Source organism: Prionailurus viverrinus, chromosome B2 (genome assembly GCF_022837055.1).
Source record: "Prionailurus viverrinus isolate Anna chromosome B2, UM_Priviv_1.0, whole genome shotgun sequence".
Taxonomy (NCBI): domain Eukaryota; kingdom Metazoa; phylum Chordata; class Mammalia; order Carnivora; family Felidae; genus Prionailurus; species Prionailurus viverrinus.
The window spans coordinates 64580753-64604560 of NC_062565.1; the positions used below are offsets into that span (position 1 = coordinate 64580753).

At 38.0% G+C, this 23808-nt stretch overlaps 1 protein-coding gene across 2 annotated transcripts; it reads left to right on the forward strand.

The window, feature by feature from the left end:
- The first annotated feature begins 5381 nt into the window (after window positions 1-5381).
- OGFRL1 (opioid growth factor receptor like 1) lies at window positions 5382-23130 on the forward strand. Of its 2 annotated transcripts, none has more exons than XM_047858641.1 (7): window positions 5382-5848; window positions 10076-10162; window positions 10313-10394; window positions 13644-13722; window positions 13819-13885; window positions 13992-14137; window positions 18202-23130. In XM_047858641.1, exons 1-7 carry the CDS (start codon window positions 5609-5611, stop codon window positions 18860-18862), a joined length of 1362 nt encoding a protein of 453 aa, XP_047714597.1. In that variant the 5' UTR covers window positions 5382-5608; the 3' UTR covers window positions 18863-23130. The 2 variants fall into 2 exon arrangements, with proteins under 2 accessions (XP_047714597.1, XP_047714598.1); XM_047858642.1 differs by having other exon boundaries at window positions 10316-10394.
- Window positions 23131-23808: the final 678 nt, after the last annotated feature.

Genomic DNA, 23808 nt, shown 5'->3' on the forward strand with positions numbered 1-23808 from the left:
TTGTCTGGCAAGTTTGTGCTGCCTCTTGACAGTTCTGTTCCCCACTTTGTGGGCCTCTCCACCGGTCTGCTTAAAAATCTGTAAGACAAGGCAACTGGCTTCCCTCAAGCAAGTGAGGACACAGAGGTGGAAGTTGCATGAGTTTTTATGACCTAGGCTCAGAAGTCACGTGTTAGCAAGTTCACCATACTGGTCATACAGGGCCAGCCCTCATTCAGTGTGGGAGGGGACTTTTCATGGCCATGAATATCAGGACGTGAGGATTACTAGGGCTGTCTTGGAAACCAGGTAGAATAGATGCTCAGCCATTAGAAAACAAAATTTCAAACCGAGACAGAGCCTCTGTGTAGGCACTCTTGTAAAGGTAGTTGTGAGCTAGGAAGCTGGGAAGAAACCACTGTTGCTGAACAGGATGGTGCCTCTCTTTGAAGTGATGGCCACCTGGATGGTTTGTAAGTCTCCTTGCCACACACGCCCATGACTCAGTTTTTTTCCTGATGGAGTTGCTGACAGTCTATGGGGAAATATTCTTTAACTCCATCCCCTAATCCCCAAGATAGCAAGCCCATCTCACAGAAGGCAGGACCAGTGTCTGGGGTTGGTTAAGGCTTAAGCAGCCTACACTTGTCTTTGGGCAGGAGCGTGACTTGGTTTCTTTGATATATTGAGGCTGCTATCAAGTCCTGGAATAAAGTGCCAAATGCTTGCCTTTGGGTCTCTCAGCATCCCAGGGCTCAGTGACAGCATGTCTGCTGGTTCTGATATGTCCTTGTTGGGGCACCTGTGCTCTGAGTAGCCTGGAGGAGATCCATTCCTACAACCTGCCTCTGGGAATCATTTCATAAGATTGAAAGTAACTGTAGAAGAGAAGGGCAGGAACTCAGAGGAAGCCTGGAGGAACCCACAAGAGCCACATATTCCTTGGCTATAGATTTAATAACAAGCACCCTTCTGAGCTGGGGGAAAGTCTAGAATGTGTTTACATATCCTTTTCATATTCAGTTACTATAATACTTCAAATGATCAGATAAATTTAAGGGGCTAAGAACACAAATTATATAAAATAATAGCATATTTAATAGTAATTAGAAAAAGGGGATTTGGGAATACATAACTATTTATATTCATGGAAAATAAACAATAACTTTGGAGGTGATAATATTTCTTCTTACTTTTCCTTTTTTGATTGAGGTCAAATTCCTGCATTACATGGTGTTTATACTAATTTTCTCTTAAAAATTTGAATGTTTTGTTTTAATTAAATGTAGCTAAGAAAGATGTTTTCAGTGTCTTATTTCAGTATAGCATCTTAAATTGAATACGAACCCTCAAATATGCATCTAAATGCTGCTGAATTTCCAAATAAAGACTCCAAACAAATGTTATTATTGAACAAATGTTATTCCTTTTTCAATTTAAACAAGGCTCTATTTTTAGTCCACAGGCTGAATTTATTTGCTTAGTTATGCAAATGATGGTTTATTATCAAATTCTTGTATTAATTTCAACTTATTTCCACTGGTATCTTATTATATGCTAATCAAATACTCATAAAGTCTATGAACTTTTCCCTTTCTTTATTAATAAGTTTAGAGTGATTAGTACAAAGGACTCTAAACTGTGAAAATACTCAGTATTGGATATGAATTTAGGGCTGGCCTTTGAAATGTAAACTATTTCTTAGGAATAAATTAGTCCTTTAAAAATGTTAACTTCTCTTAGCAAACCAGCATATCACATGGACTGTAGAATGTTCCTTTTTTCACATTTAAATATGTCTGAAATAGGATGCATCTTAGAGTCGATTGCTTCTTAGATTCCATGAAATACAATACATTATTGCTTCAGGATATTAGCCAATACTCCAATGGTCTGAAAAAGGTTGTGGAAAACACCTAATGTATGTAACCAGGATGGTCCAACTACTCAAGTCTTTTGAGGATGTCAGTTATTTACTCACTACACTTTTACTTTGCTACAAAATAATAAAAACAACAAAAACTCCTATCAAAAATAGTGGAAATAGAGTTGCTTTTGATAAAAGAGAGTAATTTTTTTTATAACACTACTTTTTTTCTCCATAGGTCTTATGCTCCTGGGAACTACTGAGAAGTTAATTCCTGAGGTTGGATAAAATGGCCTTTGATCTACTCTTTCCTTTTATTTGAAAGGCTCTTGGAGGAAATTATATAACAATAAACCTTCTTAACATCCTTAAAACACAATTCACTATAAAAAAACAATTTGTTATAAAAAACAATTTAAGATATGTCACATGTGTCTTGTGTTCTATTTTAAAAAGTTTAGTTCCTAAAGGACCAGTTCCTCCTAACAATGGCCTCACCCTTCAAGGACATAGCTGGAACCATGACAAGGTTGAAAAATAGTTACATTGGAGCATGGCTATAGTATCTGTACAGCTTGGGTAGGTTCTAGATACAGGGAGTTAGAAGTTATACTTTATAATAAGACATTGTCATAGTAGTTTCTCTTTGTCCCATATATATTTATACTCTGGTTAAATTCAATACTCTGTAGATATATTAAATAGTGATTAGAGCTAACATGTACTGATAGATTAGTATCTACCTGGCACTGGCTAAGTGTTGAATGTTTTACATGAAGCATAGACATACTTCTTTAGTGTCAATGCAGGAGTGTTAAATACTCTCAAAAGTTGGGGTGATGAAAAAGTTTAGGTTTTCAGGTAGGGTAATTACTATGTATACAACCAAGACATGTAATTACTATGTATACAACCACTGTGCTTTCTGGCTGTTGAGACAGATGTCCAGAATTTTCTTAAATACATAGATTGGACACAACATGATCAATTATTGCTCTAAATTTTAAAAATTATTACTTAAGGTTTTGGAATACCTCATGTAAACTTATGTTCTTTAGAAAATATAATGCATAGCTCGGCACAAAATCTATAGCCCAAAAAAAACTGATATATTTGCCAAAAGGTGGTGGAAAAGGTAAGGATTTAATTGTAGTAGTTATATATACAAACACGTATAGGTTTGTGCAGACACTATGCCATCATCTACTGCTGTATAACAAATTACTGCAAAATTTAGTGACTTAACACATCACTTTATTATATTTCACTATTTTGTTGAAGGTTAGGAATTGGAGCAGGGGTCTGCTGAGGAACAAAGTTTGTTTTGTTCCACACAGCATCAATGGAGGTCACTGAGAGGTATTCAGTTGGTGGAGGGTCTGGTCAGGAAGATCCAATAAAAGCTAGCAGGCTTCAGCAGGGGATGCTGGAAGGCAGGGTTCAGCTGGGACTAGTGGCTTGAAGACATACACAGTGGCCTTTCCAGCATGGCAGTCTCATAATAAACTTCATATATGGCGGCTCAGGCCTACCAGAGAATATGTTCCAAGAAAACTGAGTAGAAGATGCAAGTCTCATTGTGGCTTAACCTTGAAAATTCAGGATAGTCTATTTTTGAAAACCCTCCATATTCTAATTTCCAAAGCAATCCACTGAGGTCAGCCCCCATTTAAGGGGTAAGGAATTAGACTCTATCTCTCGATGGAAGGAAAGCAAAGAATATGAGGCCAACTTTAATCTACATAAAACTAGACCAACTGATTAGGCACCTGGGCACAGCAATTATCCCTAGACTCCCTCTGTCTGGAATGCTTATGGCTGGATGGACAGCGTTTACTTCTGCAATGTGGTCTGGTTCTCTGCCAATGGAAGATGCATCCAAATCCCCAGATATGAGCAGTTGGATTCATGTGTTCTACTGCTGCTCCATTTTTTCTTCACTGAGCCATTATGATCAAAAAAATTCTTTGTGTGAGTTTTTTTTTTTTTTAAGTGTCTCTTATTTATTAGTTTTAGAGCTTTTCCCAGTCATGGAGTACAGAAAATGAGAGCTTTAAGGGACCCCAGAAATAAAATCTGGTCCTACTTTTGAGAGAGAGAGATACAGAGCATGAGTGGGGGAGGGGCAGAGAGAGATAGAGACACAGAATCCCAAGCAGGCTCCAGGCTCTGAGCTGTCAGCACAGAGCCTGATGTGGGGCTTGAATTCATGGACTGCGAGATCGTGACCTGAGCTGAAGTCAGATGCTTAACTGACTGAGCCACCCGGGTGTCCCAAATCTGGTCCTATTTTATAGTTGAGGTTTAGGTTTAAAGTTAGGTTTAAAGTAGGTCACAGTTTGTGACCTGTCCAAGGTCAGAAACTGATTAGGGACAGAGCCACAGCTGGGATCTCCTGCAGCATGCTTGAAGGGAGGCAAACCTGATTTATCTATAGAATGGGTACTCTGTTCACCTGATTGTTTCCCCTAGAAATAGACCATTGGCTTTGATTCAGTCTCCCATTTTATCATGAAATATTTAAAAAGAAACTACTTACTTTAAGTGCACCAATTTATAAGACATAATCTTATATATCTAACCTATTTTCTCAGTTCCTATTCAATAAATGTTTACCAAGTACCTGCCAAGTTGTGGTATATATACACAGTTGTGGTATATATACACAGACATGACTGCTTTCAAGAGGTTGTCTTTCCAGTTAGAAGGCCATAACACAAAGTTTACACTAGTCACTTTGCTGTGGGATATTGAATTTCATCATGCTATTTTATCTTTAAGTATTTCTAGAACATGTTTTCCCTCCTCCTTTCATTTACAGAACAGACCAAGAGGCCTACCATTCTGAGTTTTTATTCTACTCAGAGTGTAGATTTGGAGTGGGTAACAGTAATAACAATCCACAGATCAATGAAGAAGTTTAGCTATTATTGCTCCTTTTGTTTCAAGAGATGTTTGCGCATTAGATGAGGTGACAGATAGCTTTGACTTTATCTAGTCCATGGGGTCTCTAGGTGGCTGCCCTAAATACCTACAGTCGTGGTAGCTGGGATTTTCTGTTGATGTGTGGTGCCCCATCACCATTAGCTTTTGTCTTCTTCTGCTGTGGCTAATTTATCTTTTTCCCGGACCAGCCGGGAGAGGGGGAGGAGGTGTGGACAGGACTGGCCTCCAGACTGTGATAACTGTCTTCGATAACACGTCCACCCCAGCCGTGGCTCCCCGGGCTGGGCGGGACCACTCTTCCCGCTCAGCTGGGAGGAGCCCCAAGCTGGTTGCCCTGCCCGGGTAGGGGTGGAGAGGAGCGGGTGAACAGCAGCAGATCCCGATCCTTCCCTGGAGACGTCAAAGACCCCGCGAAGGCAGGCCTTCCGGGGAGGTGGGGGGAAGGGGAAAGTGAGGTGTGTCCCCGGGGCAGAGGCTGTCAGCGCTCAGGCCAGGTGGGGGTGGGGAGAGTGGAGGCACTACGCTCCCCAGGGATCCGGGCCGGCGCCGGTTCCCGCGGGTGGGGAGAGGAAGGAACCAGATGGGCGGGTTCAAGCGTCGGCGGCGGCGGTCCCGGGGCCGCCGGCTCCTCCCCGCGAGTGTGCCTGTCTGCCGCTCGCCGCGCTGAGGCAGTGCGGTGGCGGGCGGGCCGAGGCTGCCGCCCAGCGCCCTGGCCGCGGCCATGCCCGGGCCCTAGCGCGCCTGCCGCAGCCCGCGCCCCGCGCCCCGTCCCGCGCTCCGCAGCCCGCCAGCCCCGCGCCCGCCGCCGCCTCTTCAATGGGCAACCTGCTCGGCGGGGTCAGCTTCCGCGAGCCCACCACCGTGGAGGACTGCGACTCCACCTGGCAGACGGACTCGGAGCCCGAGCCCGAGGAGCCCGGGCCGGGCGGCGGCGGCGGCGGCGAGGGCCCGGGGCAGGAGCCCGAGCAGCCTGCGCAGCCTCCGGAGCGAGCGGGCGGGCGGCCCCGCGCCAGCCCCGCGCCGGACGGAGACGCCGAGGCGGCGGGCGCCGAGCAGGTACGCGGCCCCGCGGTGGCCTCGGGCCGGGCCGGGGCGCCCCTGCCCCGGGAGGAAGGACGTCGCCGGGGGCCGGAGCAAACGCCGAGCGACCCCTGCACGCGCAGGGCAGGGGCGCCGGCGGCTGCCGGTCCTTTGCGGCCAGACCCCTCCGCGCCGGCCGCCGTCCCGCAGCCCCGCGGACCTGGGGGCCTGCGGTGCCGGAGCCTTTCGCTGCCGGCCTGGGGCCTGACCGCGGGCACTGCGAGAAAGTCCCTGAGGGCAGAACCCAACTTGAATGGGTGTTTTCTTTGCCTCTTCGGCGCAGCTGGGTGCTGCGAAGGTGGGGTGGGAGGAACCTGTCTAAAAATAGAGGATTGTGAAAACCGGTCTAGTGCGTGTCATTGGGAAAAATTACCCAGAATAAGGTGGGACTGCAAGTGAGGAGCAGCGAGCACCCTCCCCTACCGTGGGGTTTACAGCCATTCAGAGTAGGGTGGGAGACCCCCATCCGAAGTTAAAACGCCCTAAGTAAGGCCTTTCAACTGAGGAGTTCAGGGCACTCTGCAGAACTCTTGTATCACCCAGAGACTTGTTGATCCAACTGTCCTTAAATCATTTGGCTAATACAGGTTGGAGGAGAGGTTAGTAAATAGTTAAATATTCCCGATTAACCTCTGACGGACTGAAAATAATTGAGAAAACTTTAGAAAGGGGGAACTGTGTAGCCAGCCCTCTGGAGAAGTGCGCATCCTGGAGGTATGTTAAGGTTTGTGGTTCTGCATTAGGCCCTCCTCTTTATAGCAAGGGGGAAATGAGAGTGAAAAAAAAAAAAAAAATGGAGCCCAAAGTCAGATATGACCACTGGTTGCTTGACTGGAGTAGAGGAGTCACCACCTAAATATTACAGCCAAGGCTGCCTCCTTCATCTGGATGATCATCTCTGTTTAGGTGAGGAGGAGACAAAGTCTTAGTGCAGGCTCTATGCTAAACACGTTGTTTTAGTCACCTGCGATTTCGGGGGTTGGGTGGGAGTTGCTGTTTTTAATCCCCATTTTAGACAAACCTGAGGCTTAGAGAGTAGAAGCTTGCCCAAGAATACTCAGGGAGAGAATGATGCAAACCCAAGTATGTCTGTGACCAACGTACAACCTTTAACCTGTCAATATCGTGCGGATCCCCTTGCCCCTTGTGCTCTGGATTGCTGATGGGTCATTTTGAATTGCAAATTCAACCCTCAAAAAGTATTAGAGGCTAGGTTCCAGTTTTTCTCTTTCTCTTGTCTCCCAATTAAGTAACCTTCACAAAGAAGTCTGGGGTATCAAAAAATTCCAGCCCAGATTCAATCCAGCTAACCAGGTCCCTCTGTATAAAACAGTTTCATAATTAATGTTTCAGTTAATTGTGACCCCAGAAAATGGTAGACCACAGCAGCCCTCCCTTTTCCCCTTTAGTGATTTATTTTTGTTAGTGTCACCATTTAACTTCTTTTAAAAATCTCCTTTTTATTTTTGCTTTTGTTCCCTCTCCCCATAGTCATTTTCAAGTACTACTGGACCTACCTTTAGAATATATCCCAGTCTGACTACTTCTTACCTCCTAGGAATACCTGCTGTATTCCTAGTTCAAGTGAATATTTAACAAATGATGGCGCCAATAAGTAAGATGAGTAAGTCTAGGGAAAAAGCATCATCAGAGGTTAAATTAAGAATTCCCCTGAATTTTATATCCACTTGGACGTCTAAGTGGAGTTCTTAACTATATCGATGAATGGAGCCTTAGTCCAGAACTGCAGTCATCAGTCTGTTGGTGGTGTGGAAAGTCAGGGGAGATATGTGGTCATTAAGGAGTAATGAGGAATAAGGACTAAACCCTGGGCACTCCTCAATTTGGAACCTATGCAGAAGAGGAGGAGCTAAAGAGAAGGCTGACAAGGGACAACCAATGAGATAGGAAGAAACCAGTAGAGGTGTGACATCTGACAGTGTTGCAGGAAGGAGGGAGATATTTCACGGGCCCAGTGCTGCTGGGAAGTTGCCTGAGTTGAGCACTGAGAAATGGTTTGGTAAAATGGAGATTAGTTAGTGACACTGAAAGAGCCATTTTGATGGAATGCTGAGGATGAAAACCTGATTGGGGTGTGTCATGGGAGAAGAGGAGGAGATAGGGGTTATGCACAATTGTTTGGTGATATTTTATCAAAACAGGAAGCAGAGCTATGGCTCTGTATTTGAAGGGAGATTTGGGTCAAGGAAGATTGTATATGTTTAAGCTTAGAAATTGTACACATATGTCTGCTGAGGGGAATGATCCAGAAGAGTCTAGGGAAAAAGCATCATCAGAGGTTAAATTAAGAATTCCCCTGAATTTTATATCCTCTTGGACGTCTAAGTGGAGTTCTTAACTATATCGATGAATGGAGCCTTAGTCCAGAACTGCAGTCATCAGTCTGTTGGTGGTGTGAGAAATTTTGATGATGCAGGGAATAGGAACAATATATTAAGGAACAAAATCCTTGACTGGGCAGGTGAGAGGGGAAAGGGTAGAGATTCCAAAAGGAGCAGAAGCTGGAGGAACAAAGACAGATGCTTGCAGGTTGGTACATTTAGAGGTTGGAGGATGCAGTCATTCTCATAATAATCTGGAGAAATAGGTAGGGCATGAGTCATTATCTTTGTTTCACAGATAATAAAACTAAGATTCAGTTAAGTGGTTGGCTTAAGGCCTCACAAATAAGTAACAGAGTTAAGACAGCCTAAGTCTTGGGCTGTTGACATTATACCCAGGTTTCTATAATGCTCCTTCACTTTTAGTGGAGCTGAAATGGATTCATGCCTAATTAGTTGGACTTGCAGCCCAGAGCCTGGAATTCCACATCCTGTGCTGTCACTGAGCTCGAGGGCCTTGTTGAACTTCTCTAAGGCTGGGTTACCTTGTTTCTAAGAGGGAAACACTAATATCTGCCATCCAGGTGTGTCGTAAAAATCAAATGAAATAATATACATGTAAGTGCTTTGTAAATGGGAAAAGTGCTTTCTGTACCAATGTAAGATGATGATTCATATGGTTGTAGCTCAGGCTAAATAGATTCAGAAACTTGCTAGGCAGAGCTATTTTGAACGTGTGGCAAGGACCAGAATTTAAGCTTTTCCTTGCTTATGTAACATGACAGAGTAGCTAATGTTAAACATCAGAGGATTTGGTGTTAAAGTAAGTATCTCTATACTTGTAGTAATAGTGAGAATCACACCACTTGAAAAATGTGTGAAAATTGCTTGGAGGATGCTAATCTGTCAATACAGATGGGGGTAGGGGATGATGAGAAAGGGATTTGGGAGGTGAAGCTCTTAATGAATATTCAGACCTAAACATTGTCTTCTGTTTCATTATTGTTATCTGTCTTATTGTCCTGGATGACATGGGACACAAAGCACTTTCTTAATGCATTATAACAATACATATAGTTAGAGAATTTAAATCCATTATATTGACCTGTATCTTATACTTTTAAAATCATTATGGTGGTGAGAATTTTTATAAGTTAAATAGTATGGATGAACTACCACACATAAGTTACTACAATCCGAAGTTCATTCCATTTGAGAGCTTTTACTGCTTTGTGTATATATATTATAAATTTGCTGATTTATGTCACATAGTGTTATCACTGGATTAACAGATTATTCATGCCTTTGTATACTTGTTATGGTGCAATAAAGGATGGAGTTTAGAAAGCTATTTAGGTTGTTTTAAAAATCCCCTTTCCCTTTCATGAGTATTATTTGCCTTTAAGTTCAGCTAAATGTTGCAAATCAATGATAATTTTCTTTGTAGAATTTATTTTCCTAACAATTTTTTAATATTGTGTATTCAAAAAGAATTTTGGTCGTAGAATCACTTGTGTAACCTCTGGTAAGGTAAATGTCTTAAATTCATTTTGAGTTCTATTTCTAATGAGTATTAATCTAGAACATTTGGCCTCCATAGGCTTTTGGTGAATAGTATCGTTTTTTATTTAGTAAAACATTTTAGGACAAAGGTTATTGGGTTCAAATCAGGCAAATAGAATGCCAACAAATGTTGCTACTGGCATCATTAAAAGCAAATGTATAATATTGTCATTATTCTGAACAGCTCGACACTTTTCAGGCTTTCCTTATGGATGTTCATTATTTTAGGTGTTCTAGAAATTTCTCAGTGAAATTATTGTGCTTCAACATGTAAATGGAATTTTACTTTTCATTTTAGGGTGGTGATTCCACTGAAGCAACTGCCAAACCAAAGAGAAGCTTTTATGCTGCGAGGGATTTGTACAAATACCGACATCAGTACCCAGTAAGAGTATAGAATGTTTTTTCTGCAATGTAAAATATTTCCCTTCTGTTTTTGTTATTTTGTGGTGCTAGTGAGCAAACATGCAAGAAGGGTCCCTGTGCCTTTTTTATATATCCATATGCTGGAGATTGATGTATTTTTTTCCTTTAGCAGAACTTCAAAGATATCCGATATCAAAATGACTTGAGCAATCTTCGTTTTTATAAGAATAAAATTCCTTTTAAGCCAGATGGTGAGTAATCTGCTACCTTGGTAAAAAGAAAATGTTACATAATAACATACACCTAGTTATTCTTTGTTTATTCTGTGGTCAGTACATTCTTAATGCATTTGTTCATTGGTTGGCTTTACTTTGCTATGTAGTCTAAGGTGTCCCCAAAGCCCTAGACCCTAGACTTGTGAACTTCCACTTGGCAAATTCTAGAGGAATAACTGTGGATTAGCAATACTTTCCCACCATTTGTTCACAGGGGCTATTGTCTTAAAGGTAGTGGGGGCCACTTTTGTGAGAGGGAAAGAGATGAAATTTATAGAATCATAAAATACTAGATTATTAAGAAACCTTAGAAGAGATCAGATTAATCTTCCTTATTTTATTTTATTTTATTTTATTTTTTTAATCTTCCTTATTTTAAAGATGAGGTCACTGGGTCTTAAAGCGTGAATGACTGACTTGTCTGGTCACTCGATTATAGGGTTGGGTCTAGGATCCACAGTTCAGTATTTTTTTTACTATGCCATATCCCCAAATTATTTAGAACATAATTGAAAAGTAATATTTGTATTAGAATGATCTTTCCTGTTGACTTTTAGATTCAGGGGTCAGGGGGTCCTGGCAGTCTCAGTTCACTGTTCCAATATCCTGGGAAGGGAACTACAGAGACACTACATCTCCATTCAACCCTGCCAAATAAACGGCCTCCTCCTTCACAATTCTACAATTACCCTTGTAAGATCTTTTCTAAGATTCTCCCCCTATAGGGAGAGGATGCATCCACTATGGTAATATGCATATTTCACCAAAGTACCATGCTGTGGTTCATGATGGACATCCTAATTTTATCCAGGTCAAACCAGCAAAGTTGGCTTTTCTCCTTGCCCTTATCTCTGTGAAGTGACCAGATGGCCCTGGCTTCTGCTCTTTGCTCTTAGTGGAATCTGAGCCAAATCCGCAGCCAAGTAAATCAGGGAATGAGGGTCATAGATTGCAAAGCTTTCCAAGTAGCCGGACTGTGTATTCTTTGGTGAACAAACTGGAGGAAGGCTGTCTGAAGGCCTGATGGCATGTTGGGAGGAGGAATTCCCTGTACTGTGCACTGAGAGATGCACCAGTTAGGAGTTAGGACCTAAGAACATTGCTCCAATGGCCAAATCCACTGGTCTTTAATTAATTTAATGTTAATTAAAGTGTCCCAAAAGTTCGTTCAGACTTGGGAGGAAACCTCTGGATAAAAGTGTTCTGTTGTATTTACTAATGATAAAAACACACTGTTTTATTTACTAATTGAAATAATATTAATTAAATTATTAGGGTTTTTTAGGACCTGGGGCAAGAAAACCTTCAGAAGAAATGCAATGATTGTTAATTTGACTCTGATTTGAATTTAATAAAATTCACTTAAAGTAATGCCTTCAAATATTAAAAACATTGAACATGAAAGTACTTAACTGAATTATTTTTGTATTTCTAGTAGTGAATTTATTTTTGAGGTAGTAATTTAAAGTAATAAATTCAAACACTGTTATTAATTTTTTGTAATTTTTATCACAAAATTTATTTTGAAATCATGTAAGGTTGGTGGGAGTCAGGAGTTTTATCTAAGGTCACATAGAATGTGTTCTAGTTTATTATATAAATTACACCAACTCACACAATTTCCTATCGTGTGGGTGTATCCACACACATACACATACACTTGCCAATAAGCGTAAGCCTGCAGTGATGTATTTTACTTGTGTAAGTAGGTGGAGGGGTAGTTGGAAGGGAGATTATGGAGGTAAATAGTTTTAAATTGCTGATAAAGCCAATAGTATGATTCAAAAACAACTTTTTACTCAGCCTTCCAAGAGTAGGCCTCAACTACAAACTGGTGATCTCTGGAAGAAACAAGAATGAGATGAGTTATATTTAGAGAAATATTTTGTGGTTTTTTTTTTTTTCCTTAAAATTGACTAATTGGCCACATAGTCAATTGTGAGGACATAGACAGAATTTGAGAAGCAGGAGGATTTTGTTATACAGTTGACCCTTGAGCAGTATAGGGGTTATGGGTGCCAACCCCTGTGCAGTCAAATATCCGTGTGTAACTTTTGACTCCCCAAAACTTAACTGCTGATAGCCTACTGTTGACTTTAAGCCTTACCAATAGCATAAACACTTGATTAATGCATATTTTGTTATGTGATATGCATTATATACTGTATTCTTACAATATAGTTCAAACCCATGTTGTTCAGGGTCAACTGTAATAAGTTCTTATGAGGAAACAATAAAATGTGGTGAAGAGGACTGACTTTTTGGAAACAGAAAGACCTGTGTTCTATTCCTACATTTAGTCTTTTGTTAGTGTGTGACTTTGAACAAATCACATAATGTCCTCATTAGTAAAATGGGGATAATAGTACTGGTTTGGGAGAGTTCTGTGAAGAGTAAGCTGGATGATATATACTGTATGTAATTTGGGTCCTTTTTCTTCCATTTTTCCTTCTTCCTTTCTCTTTTCTCTCGCCTTTCTTTTATTCCTTTTTTTTTTTTCCTGGCCTACATTCCTTTTTTTTTTTTTTTTTTTGGCCTACATTCCATTTTGATCCCGTCTTGTTTTTAAAGAACTGTATGACCATCTAGGGCAGGGGTTGGCAAACTTTTTCTGTGCAAGACCAGGTAGTAAATATTTTCAGGTGTGTGGGCCATTAGTCTTTATTGCAACTACTCAACTCTACTATTGTAGTGTAAAATATATAAATGTGAATGTGCATGGCTGTGTTCCAATAAAACTTTATAAAACAGATGGCAGACCGTACTTTGTCAGCCTCTGCTTTAGAGTAACACTGATAGACTTTCTGTGATTTGTGGTGCCACTGATTTTTTAAAAATTAGGCTTATTATATAACTGAGCATATGGCATAAGGTATTTTTCTTTTGAAAGCATTATTTTTGTGGGGGTCCTTGGTGGCTCGGTCGGTTAAGCATCTGACTCTGGATTTTGGCTCAGGTCATGATCTCACAGTTCCTGGGATGCCCCACATTGAGCTCTGTGCTGACAGAGCAAAGCCTGCTTGGGATTCTCTCTCTCCCTCTCTCTGTCCCTCCCCCACTTGCACTGTCTTTCTGAAAATAAATAAGTAAACATTTTTTAAAAACAATATTTTCACATGCTATAATTACATTTCAGAGGTTTTAATATAAAGATTGATTAAATATTAAAATGTCATCAACAGTGTCTTAAATGTCTGGCTCATTTTCTAAATGTTTACTGTCTAGGTGTTTACATTGAAGAAGTTCTAAATAAGTGGAAAGGAGATTATGAAAAGCTGGAGCACAACCACACTTACATTCAATGGTCAGTTACATTTATGTATCTTGAACCATGTCCTATTTAATCATGTATGTTTTTCAGATAGCATTAATATAATAATATTATTTTTCTAAAAAATAGGCTTTTCCCCCTGAGAGAACAAGGCTTGAATTTTTATGCTAAAGAATTAACTACATATGAAATTGAGGTAATGCAAGCTCATTTCATTTTATATGCGATGACCAAATAATATTGCTATTTTATTGTCCTGGTAACTATTGAATCATTTCAGCTGACTTTTTTCTCCCCCTTAGGAATTCAAAAAAACGAAAGAAGCAATTAAAAGATTCCTCCTGGCTTATAAGATGATGTTAGAATTTTTTGGAATAAAACTGGTTGATAAAACTGGAAATGTTGCTCGTGCTGTTAACTGGCAGGAAAGATTTCAGCATCTGAATGAGTAAGTAAAGCCCCAACGGCACACCAGGGGCCAGCATGTTATCTTTTCTTGGTTAGAATTCTCCGTGGAACATAGGAACAGCTAACTAGTAGATGGACCCAGGAATCTGAATTCAAAAGCTAGTCTGAAATGCATTTTATTCCTTGTCCCATCTAAAGCACAACAAAATAGCTATAAGAAAGAGTGAAATTCCAGGTAGAAATAAGGCCATTCTGCTTCACAGCTGTTTCTTCCTGAAACCTCTCTACTGCCCAAAGCCAAGTGTGGCCTCTCTCCCTCTTTATAGCATGTATCTTGGCATTTGTACTTATTTTGTGTATGCATTTTTCCAGCTCCCCTCGGCTAGGCTGTGAGCTTCTTGTGGCACAGTCTGTTCCTCAAGCATGGTACCTTCTTAGACTAAATCTATAAATGAAGCCCATGACATAAAATATCATTTTATAAGAAGGAAATGGGCTTGTACGTTTCTAAAAAAGGGGGAAAATTAGAATCGTCATTATTTAAGTAAAAACAAAAGCCCATTTTTGCTTAATAAATCCTAAAATCTGTGAAGAGAATTTTAACATAGTTTATTTGGAATTGATTTGCTGGGTTTTTTTTTTTTTTTGCCTGGATATTTATAACTTTCATTAATACTTATACCCAGAGTTTATTTTTCTTAGTATTTTCTTTGTATGCAAACTGAATTTTTTTCATTTTAATTATAGGGTGGCTTATGAATGCTGGACCATAAAACCAGCAGCTTTAAAGCATTTTTTTTAAGCACATTATAATTAGCCGAACTGGGCAAGTACTAAGAGAAAAAAAAAAAAAGCTAACCTAAGAAATTTTTCTTTGCTGAAAACAGTTTTGAGCATCAATTAACTGAATTTTTTGGTGTTTTTCTAGAACTTTCATCTTGCTTTGCTAAAATGAGTATAAGTATTAATGTTTAAGCCTTCTTTTTACTTTATTAGTTATAATCAACACTATTAAAATGGTAGCTTGTACTAAAACACTGAAGATATGGGCGTAAAGCTTTATGATCCTGACTAGAAGACCCATTAACTCATAACTCAAGTTAAACTTGATATATATAGGGCACTTATAGCAGAAGTATATTATGCCTCTGCCTAAGCAATGCGGGTCGCTGTCTTTGCACAGAATTTCTAAGCACTTAATGTCCCACTGTCAATGAAAGCTGTATGCAAATAGCCTATTGACATGTAGGATGGTAAACTTTTATTTTAGAGAATCTCCATCCCCAACTTGTTAATTTTGGTTGGAATAGAAATCTTGTTTAGTAACTGTTTGTTGAATGAATAAACACTGAACAAAATAACATTTGCCAGCTTAAATCCTCCTTGGGGTTTTATTTTCAGATCCTCTAACTGACAGTTGGAAACAGAACCCTTCTGAAGGTTTTAATTAAAATGATCTCCTGGCTTTGGTCAGGGGAAAAGAGCCTGAATTAACCGTCATATTCCCTTTGCCTCATTCAGATCCTTTTCTTTCTGCCACCCACTGTCTCTCGTTTTTCTTTCCCTGGGTGTTGCACAGAGCTTTTATTTGTGTTTTAATCTGTATGACATCTTGAGTTTTTTAGAGTAGGCAGGAAACTCAATATATTTATAGTAGCCCAGCGGACCAAAAAAAAAACTGAATGAAAGTGAAATGAAATAATGTTCAGTGAACAAGTGACCATGACTAAAAGAAGTGAAATATTTTTGAACATGAGAATACAAACATATAGACCAACCACTAAGCTGTATTTCCAGTTTTATTTGTAATCACCTTAGATTACTGAGCCATATTTTAGACCCTGGAATTGCTTCTAACTTTTATCTCCTGTCTCCTGGTTCTTGCCTTTTTGTATTCTCTCTTCACCTACCTAGTCTTCCTGACTTTTTCAGGGCAATTTACTGCCCTTACTTCTGTTGGGAAGCCCAGCTTCTCCCTTTTATCTGCTTTGCAACCCCAGAGGCTGCTTACAATATTGGGTGGGTTTCAGCTGGTGTCCTCTCTTCCTTTTTGTCTTCATTTGCGAAATTTATTTCAAATCATACTGACACACTCAATTTCTTTCTTGTACAATTTTGTTCCATAGTCCTGATTTTCATTCTCTTGAACTCAGTGTAAATATTGGGTTGTTGTGTACATATTTTATGTAATGTAAATATTTTAAATTGAAGAGTGCATAGATACAGATAAATGTGTACAGAAATTTTATCTTGGTCATTTGTCTTCGACTGGATGTTTGCAATTGAGCTGGTTGCAAACATAGACAATTTTGTTGGATCATATAACTCATCTTTGGGATTTTTTAGAAAAATGTTCCCTCGCTTTTCCATGTATCTCTTTTTCATAGATTTATGAAGCAGATGTTGCTTAAGGTTTTGGAGAGTATATACCCCATACTAACCTAAGTCATCTCTGCTATTAATGGCAGATTGTCTTAACCTCATTCAAATTTGTGTTGTCTCAGAAGACTCTTAACTTCTCCACTATTAAAAAATATAGATTCATGAGGCTGAAATATATCTCTGCTGTGTTTTACCTTTTGGCCTCAAAGAGTTGAATATTAAGATAATATTTTTGTAGGAAACATCCAGAAGAATGGGGATGATAAAAACTGCCAGACTTGTCTTTTTCAGTGTTTATCTATCCTGACTCATTAAGAATTTTGTTTTGTCCAGACAAACTTTATTATTAAAATGTAAGGCTATAGAACCACCCCCTTTTGTCCCTCAAGTAATTTAACATCCTTCTTCACCCTTCCCAAATAAGTAGCTAGTTATTTATAAGCAAAATGCTGTAAGTACTTCTGGAAACCAAAGCAGGTATATGCATTGCTTGTATAAAGTTCAATGTCTGATGTATAAAACAGATTTTAGGAAGTTAGAAATAAGTGGTTGTTATGGTTGCGTGTCAATATTGGGTAAATAAATACCTGAGCTGCTGATGGCACATGATTAATATGTGTAGCTGAAGATTCTTTTAGGATGGTATTTGTAGATGAGGCAACTATTGGCCCAGTGATGTAGGGTAGGTATATTATGAATTGTGATAGATAAGCTTGAAAAGCATTCATCTGATAACGGCCTTAGTTTGAGGACAGAGAAGAAGTTTGTGCAATTTGGGGAAAAAGGCATCTTTGGAGTCTATGCCATTAGAAGCAAAATTTAAAATTCTCCGGGAAAAAGAAGGAGAGAGAAGGCATGGATGGAAGACAATTAGGTAATTAAGTGGGGATAGGTACATATATGGTGGTCCTTAGTACCAGATTTAAATAATAGCAATAATATTGATTTTAAATAGTATCTAATATTTTTTAAGTTCTACATGCCCTGAACATGTCTCAACTCATTTTATTCTTCTAAAAGTCCATTGAAATATTGGCCATTTCCCCTACTTTACAGGTGAGCATATTGAGTCAGAAGAAGATACCATACTTTCTTATAGCTGTATGTGGCAGAGCCATGGTATAAACTCCAGGTCTGACTTCAGAGCCCATGCTGTTAACTGTGTTCTGCTAAATAAGTCAGTTTTGCAGCCTTTGTCAGAATTGTTCCAGTAAAGTAGAGTGGATTTTGTTGCTTACCTTATGACTTGGCCAGTGTGGTGGATTTTCCTGACACTCTAAATCATACCTTCAGCTGATAGCTGACGTTGCATTCGTGTTTGGGACTAGTTACCTGTGGTGGGCACAGTACAGCAGGCGTCGTTGCAAATAAATGCTCTAGTAGATCACATCCTCAGTGTATTTAACATTAAACAACAATTCAACATGAGTGGGAATAAATTTTAGACCTAAATATCTCTCAAATATGAAGAACTGAAGAAACAAGAGGAATCTATATTTCACATTTGAATTTCACATAGATTGGCATTACATTGAGGTATAAGAGTTTAATAACTTCTAATTTATCCTTCTTATGGTGTCTAATATGACTTTCACTAAAATTGTAATGCATATTTCCATGGCTTACAGTTCCATTAAAAATGATTTTTCTAATACTTTTTATTCCCCTACTTTCCCTCACCTGATTTCCCCACTGCATTTTTTGTTCAATCCTCTCTTCCAGGTCCCAGCACAACTATTTACGAATCACTCGTATTCTCAAAAGTCTTGGTGAGCTTGGATATGAAAGTTTTAAATCTCCTCTTGTAAAATTTATTCTTCATGAAGCTCTTGTAGAAAACACTATTCCCAATATTAAACAGAGTGCTCTGGAGTATTTTGTTTATACAATTAGAGACAGGAGAGAGAGGAGAAAGCTCCTACGGTTTGCCCAGAAACATTACACGCCTTCAGAGAATTTTATCTGGGGACCGCCGAGGAAAGAACAGTCAGAGGGAAGCAAAGCCCAGAAAATGCCTGCCCCTCCCACCTCTGGTCATATCAGTCAAACTTCTATGCACAAAAAATCCAAGGACTCTAAAAATTCCTCCTCAGCTATTCATTTGAATAGCAAAACAGCTGAAGAAAAAAAAGCGGCACCTGGAGGGGCTGGAGAAGAGGCAGACAGGCCTAGCACAGAGCCCAGCAGTGAAGCCACCAAGTCAAAGACAGAGGACGGTAATGCTGAAAATTCAAATTCTCAACTGGAAAAAGCAGTCAGCCATCCTACAGAGAGGAAGGAAATTGCAGTTCCTCCTGAAAAAGATGAAGAAGGTGAAAATCACAACAAAGACTGTGAAAATCCTGGAAATACAGGCTCCCCTGATGATGTACCATTACAGTGAATTATCAGAAAACCCGCAAACGTGTATAGGTAAGGGAGGAAAAACTGTACAATATATCCTGAAGAACAGAGGTCATTTCAAATTTTAGCTATCTGTTTGTGATTTCTGTTGTAAACAGTTTGTTGTTGGTTTTTTATTTTGAATGATAATGAATTTAATATTTAGTAAGAAGTTTTAAGCAAGACCCAATAAATGAATGTATTCTCTAACACTTTTAGGATGTGAGTTTCCAAGTTCTGTACATAATAATTGCTTTTAAATTATTTTCAGTGTATGTGGAAATAATCATGTAGTATTTGATATATCAAATAAATTCTTTTGGGAGATTACGGTCTACATGAAGAAAATCAAGAGGATAAATTTCATTATTTTGCCACATAATTGCCCAATTTATGGATTCATAAAGCTGGGAAAACAAATTTGGTCGATTCAAATGTATTCAGAAAGTAATTTGGAATCTTCATTACAACACCTCAAGATGTTTCTTTTTAAATTCTGGTATGTGAAATGGATATTCTTAGGAAGCCATAATCACCCAGCCCATTTCTTGGGCTTCCCACTGTCCTTTCCTCTTTTCCTGTCTCTGCACTTGCCTTCATTTGCCATCTTTGTAGGCCAGCATGTGCATTTCTAGGGTACATTCCAGTGATCCCCTGTACTGAAATTTAAATCAAACAGAGGGGCACTTTTAACTGTATAATATCAAGAATTTGCTTTTTTAAAATAATAAAAATGTTTTTCTATGTTAAATGCTTAAAAACAAATTTTGATGCAAAAGTCCAAGAAAAGGATTTTGCTTTTATGGCTGTTCCATATAAATTCGGTGCTTGTTTCTGAATGCAAATGACTAAAGAATTCAAAAATAAGGAAAGAAAATACACATTTTTAAATAGCATGCTTCTTACACTGGTAACAAGGCAGTGGTCCCTAAAACCTTGACTATCTCAGTGTTCTGTGGGCTGTGAAATTAACAATATTGCTTAGTTCAGTGCATCTTTAAAAAAGAAAACAATTTGATGTATCTCTAAGTAGTCAAACCTTGAAATTCAGAACATTTAAAATTCTGTATTCTCAGTTTTAGCAAGCACTTACTGCGTTAATATTGGTTAAGAGTACGTAGTTTTACTTTCTGTAATATTATTACTAATGTTACACATCAGAAAATAATCACTGTGGTGAGAACTTCAAAGCATACATACAAATATAGTTAAAGCAATTAATAAAAAAAAAATTCACTTTCATTTAGAGAAGAATTGGCAATTGTGTGTCTCTTGGGCTTTTAGATTCACTTTAACCCCCAGAGAATTTTTACTGTGTCCTATTTGTTAGTCACATCATATCATCCTCTGTTAACCTTTACAATCGGGGGATTTCCAGCAGAGGATTTCTAGAAAAATATACCAATTGTATGCCTTTAGAAGTATGATTTTATTGCTTTGAAGTTTACATGCAGCATCATAGTTGCTCAAACTTGAGTTTTTAATATATTATTAACCAAGTTGTATATCATATTCCAGTTATAAAGCATCTTCTCATTTCTGGTTCCCAGAATATCCCAATTTTTGCTTTCTACTTTCTACAAAAGCAGAAACAATTCTGCTTTTGCATTTCAATTTCTTTTTTGTATGGGCCCTGTAATGTGCTGCTTATAGCAATGTCCCCATAGAGCTCAAAAAACAGTTTTACAGGGTAAGATGAGAGTAGTTGTTACATTGAGCTGAACTGTAGGAACATGATTAATTCAAAATATCTTAGCAATTTTGAATACATGAAAAAGTGTTCAGACTGCTTTCTAAGTGCAAAATATTTAAAATTTGTGACTAGATATTAAAATATTAATAAACAGTGGACAGAGACTAAAATAAATGGATATAATCTGAATTGCTTAGAAACTGTAGTATATCAGAGCCCTTAACAAATAAAAACACTTCATTCAACAATTTAACTTTTAGAATATTATTCCTAATTAGGGGTTTGATTAGATTGCAACAGTTAATTTGAGAATATTTAGTCTCAAGGGAAAAACTGCCTGGCCTACATTTATAAACAGTGGCCTTTTCCCAGAATGTTGTTTTTAAAATCCATATTCATATGTAACAGTATGATTCCTACATTTAATCCGCAAATAATTTATGAGAGAATTCCTCAGTGGAGAACAAATAAGAGGATGTCATTCCTTTTGCAGATAAAAATTATGTCTATAATTTTTTTCTATAAAGAATACTTTGTAAAATTAATAGTTTTTTAAATAATATCTATAGATACGTATTTATGTGGGTCTTAGATATGAAACAGCCTTCTGGGTTTGTCTCTAATGTTTTGTATTTTTAAAAACTACCATATGCTTGCAGAAATTTACTGAGAAGCTGTTTTAAAAATGCAGCGAAGCATGGCCAAATAGCTAGAAACATTATTGAATCTTTGCAAATATATAGACTTTATTGTTGTACCTTGGACTGTGAGGATATAAACATTGGCTATTGATAAAATATTTACTTGCATTTCATGGCAGATGTTATATCGCTTGGTTAGTCTCGTACATTTCTAATATTTTGTGCTTTCATATCTCTAAGGAGATAATATATGTGAAAGTATTTTGAAATACTGTAAAGTGATATATAATTACAAGATATATTTCTGTACAGCAGAGAAAAAGTTTATAACATTAAGAATATTGTACCATTATACAGTTTCATGCTCAATCTCATAAGAAACTCAAAAGAATCATGATAGAAGAGAAAATGTGTCTGCTTTTTCTAAATCAGGTCTAGTTCTCAGTTCAAAAATTATTTTGTATAGTTTTGTTTTGAATTTTGATTTTGAGACTACATTTTTCAGCTTCGAGGATAAAATAAAATATGCAACTCAGGAGTTACTAGAGAAGTTCTAAGATTTTTTTTGCTAAGTATTAACAATGTAAACATGAAAATGTCATTTCATATCTATCATAGTCATTTTGTTTCATATTTTATATAAAATTACCTACATTGCTTTTAGTTTTTATGCTTTAATCTGAGTGAAGATATGATCTGGTGAAAAAGGAAAAACAGTGCAATGTTACATCTGTTACTCTTTAAAAAGCCATTTTTGTAGGTAAACTCCCATATCAAGTGGTCAAAAACTGGTTGAGCTGATAGGGAATATTTGGTTCATTGTATAAAGTTAAATTTCCCAAGTTTGTAATAGAGTTATGATTGGATTTATACTCTTGAGTAAATGGGCCTTTTTTTTTTTTTTTTTTTGTCTTTCTATAATTGAGGCTCCTCTAAAAGCTTTATTTTCTAACCTGAGAAAAGAAGGACATTCTTGATCTTACTTGATTATAGATTCATCTATGGGTCTTTCATGCCTATTTGTGCTGAGTGGGGAATCCTTTGTTATAGGAATGGTTTTGAAGATTTCTAATTTGTCTCCCGCTTAGAAAACTCCTCTTTGTTTTTTGGGCTATATGTGTTAAATAGAAGGTAGGCTGGAGTTAGACATGCTAGGATCGTTTCAAATGTGAGGTGAGGTTATAGAGAACGATGATGGAGTCAATGTAGGATCTAGAAATTAGGAGTTACATATACTGACTTCTTTCAGCTTTGAATTCTGTAGTGTTTATTACATGAACAGATTTGTGTGGGTAATTTCTAGGGTGACAGTGAGTACTACCCTGCCTCCATCCCTGTTCTAGTTATCCAGCCCACCCAGCAGATTGTGTTCAGGGACAGACTGTGGTTTTAGAAATCCCTTATTATTGAAGTTAATAATAATATAGTTATAAATATGAATGCCTGGAGGTGTCCAGATGTGCCTTAACTAATGTAGATGGTTTTCATTCAGAAGTTTAAATTTTTACTCCATTGTAAAATCTTGCCATGAGGAACTTTCCAAACCATGAATATCAGTTATTTTAATGAACTTTCTTTGGTGCTTTTTCATTTTGGAGAAATTTCCCTTTGTGACAATAGTATTAGTTCATAAGGAGGTGTATTTGCCACAGTGTTCGACAGTGTGTTATGTTTGACAAAATGTATTTACAGTAATGTTAACTACATTGTTACATTTACTTACGCTTTTGTTTGATTTTGCTACATGCTATGAATTTCATTTTAAACATTTCTCAGTTACTACAAGTAATATTTGTCTGTATTTTGCTTCTTGTTCTTAGCTGCAGATGGATGTAGAAAATGGAATTCTATTAGAGAATTATTTAGAAGTTTAATTCCAGTAGATAGTTGGAGGAATCTGAAATTACTTTTCTTATTAAAAACATTTAAAAAGCACTGTTTTTGCTTTTTTTCCTAGATTAGAATGTTATTTGTCATCTTTTTTTCTTGATCTGTTGAGAATTATTGTTTTAGTTATTTGTGGGAAATAGCTTCTTAATGTTTCTTTCTTTAATGAATTAAAGTTTTCATGTTAGAGAATACAATTAAGTGCTTTATTTTATGGCTCATACTGTGCCAGGAAGTAGAGTGCAAAATGGGGAGTAAGAATCAGGTGAGCATCTTGGTAAAGTGGAGCCAACACTGGGTTCCAGTCTCTCCAAAGTCATGACAGATCCTCAGAGCCTCCTCTGGTTCAGAAGAGTGTTGAGCTTTCTGATCCCTGGCTTCTGAAGAGGGTGGGTTACCTTAGATTCTATACATAATTTTAATATGTTACCAATTTTCACAAAATATCTGTTATAATTTGCTACCATTTTGTAGTTAGGAAATTGTGAGCAATTGGACACTTGCTATGTAAATTGAATCTTTAGAACTATTTTGGGAAACATTGAAATACCATTTCCGCCCACCCTTCCTCCTAGTTCTTCAATCAAAGTTCTTTTAAGTTGTTCTTTCATAGATATATATTTAAAAGTTTTTATAAGATGACTCAGTGTACATTAAAAATGAAGTGAAAGTGAAAAGACGTTGATAAGTTGTTAGGCTAAAAGACTCTTTTTAAACAAAAAATCC